This window comes from Salvia splendens, chromosome 11 (assembly GCF_004379255.2).
Source record: "Salvia splendens isolate huo1 chromosome 11, SspV2, whole genome shotgun sequence".
NCBI classification, from domain to species: domain Eukaryota; kingdom Viridiplantae; phylum Streptophyta; class Magnoliopsida; order Lamiales; family Lamiaceae; genus Salvia; species Salvia splendens.
In genome coordinates this window covers 13268149-13281350 of record NC_056042.1, presented here as the reverse complement: position 1 = coordinate 13281350, position 13202 = coordinate 13268149, and the positions used below count along the sequence as shown (strand labels likewise).

At 34.1% G+C, this 13202-nt stretch overlaps 1 protein-coding gene across 1 annotated transcript; it reads left to right on the top strand.

Moving 5' to 3' along the window:
* The first annotated feature begins 7771 nt into the window (after positions 1-7771).
* On the top strand, positions 7772-10702 carry LOC121756199 (replication factor C subunit 2). Its single transcript, XM_042151687.1, has 7 exons — positions 7772-8263; positions 8595-8701; positions 8798-8899; positions 9165-9360; positions 9743-9871; positions 9951-10145; positions 10321-10702. The coding sequence occupies exons 1-7, from the start codon at positions 8108-8110 to the stop codon at positions 10429-10431; spliced, it is 996 nt and encodes a 331-aa protein (XP_042007621.1). The 5' UTR covers positions 7772-8107; the 3' UTR covers positions 10432-10702.
* Positions 10703-13202: the final 2500 nt, after the last annotated feature.

Genomic DNA, 13202 nt, shown 5'->3' with positions numbered 1-13202 from the left:
CCGGTGGGATGGAATGAAGAGGGACATAGCTTTGTTTGTGGAAAGATGTTTGGCATGTCAACAAGTAAAAGCTTTACATCAACGACCATATGGGAAGTTGCAACCATTGGAGATTCCGGAGTGGAAGTGGGAACATATCGCTATGGATTTTGTGACAGGTTTACCAAAGACCCGACAAGGGAATACAGCCATTTGGGTAATCATAGATCGCCTCACCAAGAGTGCGCATTTTATACCTATCCCTATAACTCATGGGTCCGACAAACTGGCCCGGATCTATGTGAAGGAAATCATTCGATTGCATGGAGTGCCAGTAACAATCACGTCAGACAGAGATACAAGGTTTACTTCAAGGTTTTGGATGAGTCTACAACGAGAACTGGGTACACGACTGAATTTCAGTACTGCTTTCCACCCACAAACCGATGGACAGTCCGAGAGAACGATTCAAACTCTCGAGGACATGTTGAGAGCCGTGGTTCTTGACAGAGGAGAAAATTGGGAAGTTGTATTGCCGTTGATCGAGTTCGCTTACAACAACAGTTTCCAGGCGACAATAAATATGGCCTCATATGAAGCATTGTATGGGAGGAAGTGTAGATCACCACTCTACTGGGATGAGGTTGGTGAAAGAAGAATACTCGGGCCAGATTCGGTCGAGGAAATGATAGAGATCGTGCGACAAATCCGACGAAGGATAAAAGAAGCTCAAGACCGACAGAAGTCGTATGCTGATGTTCGGCGTACAGATTTACAGTTCAATTATGGAGATAAGGTGTTCTTGAAAGTATCTCCGTCGAAGGGAATAACGAGGTTTGGTGTAAAGGGGAAGTTGAAGCCACGATACGTAGGGCCTTATGAAATCCTCGAGAAGGTGGGACCCGTAGCGTATAGATTGGCACTACCACCGAGTTTTGGGACTGTGCATAACGTTTTTCATGTGTCACAATTACGGAAGTACGTGTTCGATCCCAAACACGTGGTTCATCAAGAGGAAATGATATTGAATCCCGACTTGAGTTATGAGGAGAAACCCGAAGCTATTCTGAACAGGAAAGTGCAAGAGTTGAGGAATAAATCGATCGCGTCCGTGAAGGTACTTTGGAAACACCATGGCCACGAGGAGGCTACTTGGGAACTCGAGGATAAAATGAAAGAGAAATACCCGGAGCTTTTCACTGGAAACAAGTACTCAGCCCCTGCATATGTTTTCCCTATGTGCAGGTTGAGCGAGGTCGGAAGGCGGAGGATGTTGAGTGATGTTATCAAGAATTGGTCCGGTTACTATTACGTCTTCATACGTAGTAGTAACTACACTCTCAAATTGCTTCCGCTATTCAATGTCTTAAGAAACTCTGTTATTTCCGTTATTGTTGAACTCTGTTATCTTTCATTATGAGACTTGGGTTTTGAAACGTTGATTGATTTAAATGGAATCTCCTCTTTGATTGTTAAGTTGTATTGCCTTGAATTGTTTTCCCCCTTCTTCCCCGCTTCTTAAATCCCCCACGAGTCACGATTTCCCGTGCCTCCTATCCTTAGGAAGTGCGGTCGTGACAGTTCTGCTATGTGCAATATACCATTTTTATTAAATCATTATTATGAACGGTTTTGTTTATCTGATATAGTTTATTCATGCACTTGTTGAACCAAAGTAGTGTATCCAATATTTTATGCAGAGAATTACTGAAGACCAAATGAAAAGAATCTTCTATTGTGGTTTAATATCTGTTCACAAATTATGCAGATAATTAAAATCCGTGGAAATATAGGGCCAATTTCAAATTTATGGTCGTATCTCTTTAAAAGCTTCCTTTCTCGATTTCTTGCCTTTTTTTGTCCAGCAGTATGAGATGAATAACTTCCTTTCTCGGTTTCTTCCCTTTTCCTCCAACTTTGTTGAGTCTTTCACCTTCCCTGCCAAACTCTTCATCAGGGGAACTTCCCATGTTTCTCTTCGATCCTAAAATAAGGATTATGGTTAGTATGCTTAATCATACAGAATGTATTACAATTATAATTTAATAAAACACCTGAAGTAGGACCATTGTTGCCACTGACGTTGTTGTCTTCTGAAGTAAAACCATTGTTCCCATCATTGTTTATATTGCCCTTAACATTCTGTAATCTGTCGTTGCTCCGTTTAGACCTCCCTTCTTCATTAGCTCGTTCACTATCAAATTCTAGAGCTTCTGAAAGTATCAGATAATATACATTACTGTAAAACCACTTCATTTCCAAACCACATATACATTTCATCAAACCAACATTTTTCAGTTTTAAATGAAATTATTCCAGTTAAATAATCAGAGTATGAAATTATCTCATCTAATAACCATCTTTCTTCATTTTATAAAGAAATCAATTCACCCCATAAACAGGAACATTTTTTACAACAAATACTTCAGGTTTATAGTATAGTTTATTCATCTTTATAAGAAATCACCTCAAACAAAACTTCGCTACATATCTACACTGCCAAAGATATAATCAAAGATATGAAATTACATCATCTAATAACCAACTCTCTTCATTTTATAATTACATAATTTCACCCATAAACAGAGATATTAATAAAACATGTAACTAAATTTCATACAAGAGATGCTTCATCTTATGATATAATTTGTTCATCATTATAAAAAATCTCTGCATCTAAAATTTGGTCTAACAATGTATTGACTGACTCACCTTATGTTTGTGGTGTAGTTATCGTATGCTGGTTTGGACCTGCTATCATTTCCATCACATACTAACTGCGAGCCACCAGTCTTCATCATTTCTAACATACAAAACACATTATTCAATTGAATGCTCAGATTTCACACTCTGTGCATAAAAAAAAACAGGAAATGTGCCATAATTCAAACCTTTCAGTACGCTGACCGGCGTACAATAACCAACTAATTTATTAAACTTCTCTTGTGGATCAGTTCTAAATTCTTCTTTGTTACTATCAACACTAATCTCCTTAGGATGCGCCTATTTATTTTTAGTGTTTTGAATCGTTTTTATCAATAATGTTATTATTCATTTTCTGTGTTAGTCTAGTTCCGCCAATGGTTCTTCTTTTTGAATAAATCTTTTAGTGACTGATGTATGAATTTATGATGGAATGGTCTTTGCTATGAAATGTTTAACATTCAGAATGAACTATTATGCCGTTGGAATGAAACTTTATCAGTCTTTGAAATAAGCTATTTTATGTTATTAAAATCATTATTCTCTGTTAATCTTCACAAACATTTTAGTTAATAATGTTAATATTAATTTTGTGTTTGTACATAGTGATTAACTGAATTTATTTAATATTTTACCTTTTTTTTATCTCAGTGTCATACATCCCTGAATGTCCTTCCCAAATGAAGCCACATATTGGGCCGATTTTTCATACCCTGGATGATCATACTATGTTCTATAATAAATAGACACCTGTAAACATGGATCTCAAAGGGTTGGAGATCTGGTTACATGGCTATACGTTGTGTGTAGTAGAGAAGATGAGAAGCGAGTGAATCATAAACAGGCCGACACTAAACGTAGACGTTCCTCTAGATAGTATCTTTGTAAGGCTAAAGTCACTTTTAAGTTTTGTAAAGGTACTGGTTATGTTGTTAAACAGTTTGAAGAGCAACATAATCACAATATGGTTCAATTACGTCATAAGCGGTTTATGAGACTCAATTGCAATATCGACCTAGTGCATCAGAAATTCATAGCGGATATCGGTCCCACGTTGATCTACTTAGCATATGTGGATGGTGTTGATGCACAAATGGTATTGAATGATATGAAGCAGAAGGAGATATGTTTTTTCTTTCACATAAAATGTTTTGTTCATCTTGTAGTAAATTTCATTCATCTTATATCCATGTTTCTACATCCCTCGGTATAACAATTCCATAATACTTATAATCTTATTCATTCATTATGCATTGTAATCATTTCATCATGTAATCACAGTACTTTATCTTATAATCATCTAAAAATTACGCTCGACAATATACCAGTTTTGATTAATTTTAAGCTAATAATAAAAGAAGTATTTAGGCTATTCGATTTATGGTTTGGGTGGATGAACTTATCTACAGGTTCGACTGACTCACCTTCTGTTTGTGGTGTAGTTATCGTATGTTGGTTCGGACCTGCTATCATTTCCCTCACATACTAACTGCGAGCCACCAGTCTTCATCATTTCTAACATACAAAACACATTATTCAATTGAATGCTCAGATTTCACACTCTGTGCATAAAAAAAATAGGAATGTGTCATAATTCAAACCTTTCAGTATGTTGACCGGCGTACAAGAACCAACTAATTTATTAAACTTCTCTTGTGAATCAGTTCTAAATTCTTCTTTGTTACTATCAACACTAATCTCCTTAGGATGCGCCTATTTGTTTTCTCTATGCACAACAAGTTCAAAACAAAATGTCATAAATCCAGTAACAACACACATTAATCATAAAGAAATACCTCAGTTGATGTTGAAAATACTTCATCCTGTTATTTTATATATTCGGTTACGTCAGTCCAAACTTCATCAATGAATACCACCATTGATTTGAATGAAAATATTTTCTTTACCTCATAAGTTTCAGAATTCCAGAATGAATCACTGAAAAAATAAACTAAATTAAAATCAGAACTGAACTAATTGGAAGAAAAAAGAGAATTAAAAAAACATGAAGCTTACTAAATTAACATATCACTGAACTCACCACCACCAAATCTGGAACGCAGATTCCGCTCATCGACAACCAAAATTCAAGACTTTAGTTTGTAAAGTTTTCATCGAATAGTAAAATTGTAGAATAAAAATAATACCATTAAGTTTGGATCACCTTGGGTCCACCATGGTGATAATTGTTTGATAACTAGGGATAAGAAAACAGACCGATTTGAATGGTGCTGACGCGGTGGGAGAAGACGATTAGAATCGGGCCGCCGCGGTGAGGGAGAATACGATTGGAATCGCGCCGCTGCGGTGTGGGAGAAGATGATTGGTATCGCTCTGCCGCTGTGTGGGAGAAGACAATTTGAGTCGTTCCGCCGCATTGTGGGAAAAGAAGTGGGGAGTTGAAAAGTGAGGACGGGAAGTGGAAGTGGAAGCGGTGAAATTAATTTTACCCTAATTCATGGGTCCTTGTTTTACGCAGAATCAATTTTACTTATTTTGTCTGCTTTAGAAAAAGACTATTCTATCCCTTGGCTGAAACAAATAATTAACTGGATGAATGAGGGGATTAAGATGTAGTATCTTTAATCTCAGCCATTAAAATCTAAATCCAATGATCAATATTTAGACAGAATATATATATATATATATATATATATATTAGAATAGACAGAATATATATATATATATATATATATATATATATTCTGTCTATTCTAATTTACTAATTGCGCATTAAAATTTGTGTCGTTCCAAATATTCATGTTTTTATGATACGTGTTGTTCCAAAGGAAAATTATAAAAACAAAAGTGCATCTCAATATAGAAATGCAGCTCAAAGCGTGGCCCTAAGATTAGACGATTCTGATGGTCAATAATTAACACAGAAGGTCATTATCTATCAGTTTTTACTCAACTAGTATCACCCGTGCTATGCACGGGACACGCGATTTTCAAATAATGAAAATAAATTATAAAGTAAGTATATTTAAAAAAAGAGGATAATAAGAATATAATGATGCATAAGGTTAAGAATATGTGTTAATTACAATAAGTATTCACAATATTATAAACACCTAAGAACATTATAAATAATAGGAGTAACAAAAAGAGATGTGTGGAGTAAAAGTAAAATAAAACAAATAACAAAAGGGAGATGTGTGAATAATGATCAAAGAGTATGGGTTAGAATAAAGTATTATACAAATAAAGGGAAATGTGCGACTAAATATCAAAGAGGAAAAATCCAAGCATTGAATTATATGACCGTATATTTTTCAAATAGTGAGTACTTTTCGAGTTTTTAGAGAACATCAACTAATGTAGGACTTCAGGAGATGTCATATTATGAATCTGGATATTCTTATTCATACAACTAAGGATGCATTTGGCCTTTTTGATATTGGAGATATATAAAATAATTTTTACCTATCAAATTACATCCTTGAGATAAATTATTTGTAGTTATAAATTTGCATAAATTTTTGCAATTTTTATGGAACACGTCATATCTGAAAATATAATTTGAAAATATATTTTATTTTATCCAAACAAAATATCTAATCACTCTTACTTTATTCCATCACCTACTTTACTCTCTCTTTATCTTTCCTACTTTATTCATCTCTCTTACTTTTCAACACAATTTCTTAATTTCCGTGCTCAAAAGTTTTGTCTCAATTTAGTTGGGACGTTAGGAGTACTTAATTATAATAAGATATGCACTTAGGATGTGATTAAGGATCAAAGAGGAAAAAATATTATAAATAAATAAATAGTTTAACAATGCCACATAGTGAAGACACTTCTTTTTGGCATGAAGATTAAGAAATAGGTGTGTAATGTATTAAAGAAAAAGATAATAAAGTATAAGAAAGGAAAAAGTAGAGTGAAGGAAGTAAGAGAGAGGGAAAAGCAAGTGAGATGAAATGTGTTAACTTTTACTAAAAAATGAAATGATTCCACTACTATGGAACGTATCAAAATGACAAAATGAATCTACTATCATGGAACGGATGGAGTAATATACTTAGAAAAATATTTATAACACAATTAAATTGAGTCATTTCATTTTCTGCACTCGTTTTGCAAAAATGATAATAAATAATTAAAATTGAGAGAGAGTTAATTAGGTGACATAATAAGGTAGATAAGAGTCTTACCTATACCATTCTCTTTCTTACTTTACTTTTTCTCCACTTTGACTAATTATTATCATTTTTCTAAAATGAGTGCAGAAAATGAAATGACTCAACTACCGCGGAACAGATGGAGTATGACTTTCATCTAAAGTAGTATTTGTTTTGTATATATGATATTTATTTCTAATTATTATCCTACACAACACTATATTATCATTTGTTCATCTGAATATGTTTATTTTTTAAAATATACTCCCTCTGTTCCTGAAAATATGTCAAACCATTTTTGTCCTCCCAAAAATTTATCACCTTTTATTTTTACAATTTTTGGTTGGACTCAACTTTCCACTAACTCTTTCTCACTCACATTTTATTATAAAACTAATATAAAAGTAGGATCCACATTCCACTAATTTTTTCAACTCACTTTTTATTACATTTCTTTAAACACGTGTCGGGTAAAATGGTTACACATTATTAAGGACCGAGGGAGTAAATTAATAGTACTTACTAAACTTATGTTGTCATAACTTTCATATGCACATATTAAATTAAGCCAACATGAGCAAATGAATACCAAAATAAAAGTTTTTTCATAATTAATAAAATTATTTTTACCAAAATTAAATTTAATATATGATAATATTCATAAATATAATATTTTAAGAATCATAAAAAAAGAAATAGGACTCAAGTTATATACAATAATATCCAAGTAGAATAAATCAAAATCATCTTAATATAACTACGCATACTAATTTTAATAATTTTTAGTATATTTACCCAAACTAATATACTTAAATACAGATGAAGTTAATTTATAGACAGCAACATATTAAAAGTCCAAATTAAATTTTGTTAAAAGTCTAAATTGAATTTTTTATACTGTTAAAAGCCCATATTATTGAATTTAATACAAAAAGCCCAATCTAAAGTTAAAGTAATACTTACTACAATATTGCCTCCCCAATAGACTAAACCCTAAATTGACGCCTTTACATCACCGCCTTCCGCCGCTGCACTCACCGATCTGCCTCGCTGCTCCCATTCCCATCTCTCCCTCTTACCGCCTCACCCACGTTGCCTCCGCCGCGCACCACATCCTCTTCTCTCCCCTTTACCGGCCTACCTGCCTCACTGCATTGCTGCCCGCCTACCTGCTTCGTCCGCTTAGTTGTGATGCGTGGCGGAATTTCTGGATTTGCTTCGAATCATCTTTCCATAGGATTTAAGCAGTCCCGCGTAGCGAGGGTTTTGTGGCTGAATTGAAATTGGAAGGCTCTGCAATGGCGTCAGCATCTTCATCGTCGTCGGGGCCTGAGATCCCATGGGTGGAGAAGTTTCGCCCCACTAAGGTGTCTGATATCGTCGGCAATCAAGACGCCGTCGCCCGCCTCCAAGTCATCGCCCGCGATGGCAACATGCCCAATCTCATTTTGGCTGTCAGCATTCTACTCTCTCTCCCACAAATGTTCTTCATTTTCGGTTTAATTTTATGTTTTAAGTCCAATCGAGTATCCAGAATGGAAGTAGCAAATTACTCATCGTACCAAGTGCTTGGGTGTTTGTACCTCCTGATAACCTAGTTCTGTAATGTTTTCAATTTGCATAAGCTCTTCAATTTTTAGCTGTATATGAATTGATTAGAACAAAGCTCTTCAATTTTCTATTTGGATATGTATATGAATTGATTCTATACACCTCTGAAATATGAAAATTAGGACATCTTCTGGGTTTTTTTTCTAAGCAATCAGCCTTGATTGGTTCTTTCAGGGTCCTCCTGGAACTGGTAAGACTACTAGCATATTGGCTCTTGCTCATGAGCTCCTCGGGCCAAATTATAGAGAGGCGGTCTTGGAGCTAAACGCATCAGACGATAGGTATTTACGTATTTTCTTGTGTCTTGTTAACATGACTGGGATTCATTCAATTGTTGCTTTTCTTATGCTTTTATTCATGAATCTGGCTCTGGCCAGAGGAATTGATGTTGTGAGAAACAAAATAAAGATGTTTGCCCAGAAGAAAGTTACATTGCCCCCTGGAAGGCACAAGATTATAATTTTGGACGAAGCTGACAGGTGATTATTCTTATAATGATTTGAGTTTCTGTCTCTCTTTAAGGGAATTTCAGTGGCATCTTTTGCTTTTCTTCATTTTGCTTTTTGGTCATATGTAGTACTAAACTAACTTAGTTTCTAGACTCGGTATGGATCTTGTACATGAGAGCACGACTCTTGTATAGATCCCGACTTATTCAACTTTGTTTTTCTTGCGCTCATTTTTATTGAGGTTTTATTTTATTGTGTTTTGTTTTTGAATCTAATTTTCTGTATTGGGTGATAGCATGACTTCAGGAGCTCAACAAGCTTTGAGAAGGACGATGGAAATATATTCTAATTCTACACGTTTTGGGCTAGCTTGCAACACTTCATCAAAGATTATTGAGCCTATTCAGAGTCGATGTGCTCTTGTTCGATTTTCTAGATTATCCGATCAAGAGATCCTTGGACGTCTCATGGTGGTGGTTGCAGCAGAAAAGGTTAGATCTGACACTGTTTTCTGCTGACGTTCATGTGGAAATTCCCAAGTTAGTTAGATTGCTCAACATCTCTTCAACTAAATGCTTTTGCTGCAGGGTTACACTTATTTTCCCCTTTGGACATAGAGAGTTACAATGACTGCACCATTTTGGTTGCCTGGCAGTTTATTGATGTGTGAACTGAGTTTATGTAGGGACCTTTCATCTGATACCTTCAATTGTGTTGTGTGATGTCTAACGAACGAGTATTTTCTATATGAAGTGTATCTAAGATCAAATATTGAGTAATTTGAAATTTTGAAATAGGAGCAATTTTTTCAAGAAACATGGGATGAGCATTCAGATCTATTTGGTACTTAACACACTATTTATATTGCTATAGGTACCTTATGTTCCAGAAGGTCTTGAAGCAATTATTTTCACTGCTGATGGTGATATGAGGCAAGCATTGAACAACTTGCAAGCCACAAATAGTGGATTTGGGTTTGTTAATCAAGAAAATGTTTTCAAGGTCAGTTCATAAGTTAGTAATGATTTTACATTTATCTCAAACGTTAAACAGTACTAAAACTCCATTGTGTTGCCTCCAGGTTTGTGATCAGCCCCATCCCTTGCATGTCAAAAATATGGTACGCCAAGTGATTGATGGGAAATTCGACGATGCTTGTGCTGGATTGAAGCAGCTCTATGATTTGGGCTATTCACCAACTGATATCATTACCACTCTATTCCGAATCATAAAGAACTATGATATGCCTGAGTATCTGAAGTTGGAATTTATGAAGGTTTGTATGATGCAATCTGCATTTCACTTTAAGTCCTTGGAAGATACCCAAGTTTCTCATTCTTGGACTATTTTTCATCCTTATAGAAACCACAGAGAATTAAGAGCAAGCCAATAAAGTTAGAATTGAACAAGCACATTCCTGTAAACTGAAATCTCCTGTGTTGGTTTTACAGGAGACAGGATTTGCTCATATGAGGATCTGTGATGGAGTTGGTTCATATCTTCAAATGTCTGGTTTGCTCGCGAAGCTTGCATTGGCCCGCGAAACAGCCAAGGCAGCTTAGTTAGTTGCTAGTTGGGTGCGTGTCATCCTTCCCCAATTGAATTCTTACCAATTTCTGTGTCACTGTAGATTCTGAGATGTGCTTATCGAAACACTTGTGTATTGTATCCTTGTGCAAGTTTGGGCACAATGCCAGTAACTTTTGCTGAAGTAAAATGTTTACCTTGTACTCTTGTAGTGATGGGGAGGAGAGTTGTATGGTCGCTGGAAATATGTTTTGAGATGATTAGGATGTTTCCCCATATTGGAGCTTTAAAATGTGGTACTCATAATTGTTCTGCTCTTACTTTTTTATACCTAGGATTACAAATTATACATGCATCAGAATTATTCTTAAACGCTACTAACAACATTCATATGAATGGACTAGTAATTGAAGTGGAGGTTGATATTTTATTGTTTAATGATTTTAGATTTTCGTTTGGAAATTTGCTGTGCAATGTTACTTGTATCTAACTTTGTTTTTGTGTTGATGTGCATTTTGTATTTTATTGGGGTATGATGATTTCTTTGAATTCAGTGTGAATGATTGGAGATGAACTTAGATCCAATATGGAGTATCAAAATAATCGATTTGAGTGTAATAAGAATTCATTGAGTCCAACAATAGGGGTTTAGATGAATGATGGATGAAAATTCCATTTCATATTTAGTTTGCTTACTGTTGACTTTATATTTTTATATTTTCATGATAAAAAATAGTTTTTCCATCTTTTGGCAATGAAGCATATCAAAATTTATTTTGATGTTTAGACTAAGGTTAAATTAGAGTCATTAATTTAGCATGATCAACCGCGTAAATAGTAACACATTTTCCTTTTTGAGATGTTTCACTCTAAACGACACATTTTTTAAATTAGAAACATCATTCTCTCTATTTTTTAAATGACACAATTCAACTCTACATAAAATCTCGTGCCGAAAAGCAAAGTGGGACGGAGGGATACAGTTTATTCAATGTATGAAGGGTAAATTAAGTAATCAATGATAATCCTTAAAAATCTTTAAAAATAAAAAACTTAAATTTTACTCCTTTCGTATAAGGTAGTTGAGTCGTATTCTTTTTTTATTTTGGCCCAACGTAATTGAGTCATTTCTTTTTTTGGTAAAAACTTTATTCTCCCTCTTACTTTACTCTTTCTTCGTCTCTTACTTTTTTTCCATTTCTTACTTTACTCTTTCCACTCTAATCTTTAATAAATCAATTTCTTAAATCTTGTGCCCAAAAAAATTGTCTCAACTACCTTGGGATTGAGGTAGTATATAATTTTATCGATTAATTTTTTTCCATGTATCATATCAAATTATAGGTAATTTTACGAGAATTTGAACGAAATTTATTGCATACGTTTTGATGAAAAAAATTGAACGAAAATGTAATTTGAATATTTTTATTACTCCGTATTGACCTGAAGTATAATGTTCTTCATTGCATTACTTTGATACCCTAAGGGGGCGTTCGGTTTGCAAGATTATATCCGAGATTAAATTTGTAGTGTGTTTGGTTCATGAGATTCAACCCTACAATTCAATTCTAGATGGATAATCATGGGATAATTAGTCATAGGGAACCCCCTATGACTAAAATAATCTCACAACTCAATCCTAGATTTTATCTTGGTATTATTTTATCTTGGAAACCGAACACCACCTAGTCAGTCAACGTAAATAATGCAATAAGTTCAATGTGCATAATGTCGAAAAATGGTACTCTGTTTAACCGTGTTTTTGAATTTGCAAGCAATTTGGTTTTATACCATACTCCCTCCGTCCCACATTACTTGAGGCGTTTCTTTTTGGCACGAGATTTAAAAAATTTGTGTTAAGTGAGTTATATAAAGTAAAATAAAGTAGAAGAGAGAATGAAGTAAGAAAGATGAGAGAGTAAAAGAAAGAATAAAATAGATATGATTAGATGTTTTGTTTTTAGTAAAAAAGAGAAATAACTCATGTAACTTGGGACAACACAAAATGGAATATGACTCAATTAACTTAGGACGGAGGGAGGGAGTATATGCTACACTGATGTAATGCAACAAGTGCAATGTACATAATACCTTAAGTACAGTGTACATAATGCTAATAGATTGATTGTATTTTTGAATTCAGGGAACATCTTTTTTAGGTATATCAACTATTCTAAATGAGCAAATTTGGTTCGTAACATTTCATAATATCTTTTAAGGTCCATCAATTATAAGCATGATTAACTTAAATTTTCAGTTTAATAAAATTATGAGATTCATTAAAATAAAATATTTATCTTAGTTTTATCTAAATAATTGAGAATGTTACCAAATAAAAGTACTCCCCATGTCCCATTAGAAATGAAACGTTTTCCTTTTCGGTCTGTCCCATTAAAAATGAAACGTTTCTAAAATGGAAACAATACTCTCTCTACTTTTTCTTCTCTCTTACTTTACTCTCTCTTCATTAACTTACAAAACAACACTACATAAAATCTCGTGCCGAAAAGCAAATGTTACATATTTAATGGAACGGAGGGAGTATTAATTAGCACTAGAAAGTAATATCATAATATTCAAATAAAAGTGTTGTATATATTAATAATAGAGGGAACATCTTTTTAGGTCCACGAACTTTGCCAAAGTATCATTTTAGGTTCGTGAACTTTGAAAATATCATTTTAGGTCCGTTAACTACAAGTTAATATCATTTGAGGTATTTTGACCTTTTTCCGGACATAAATGCCCATAAGGCCTTCAAAGGGCAATTTGGACAATTATTTCGCTACTCATCTTGCGTCAGAGA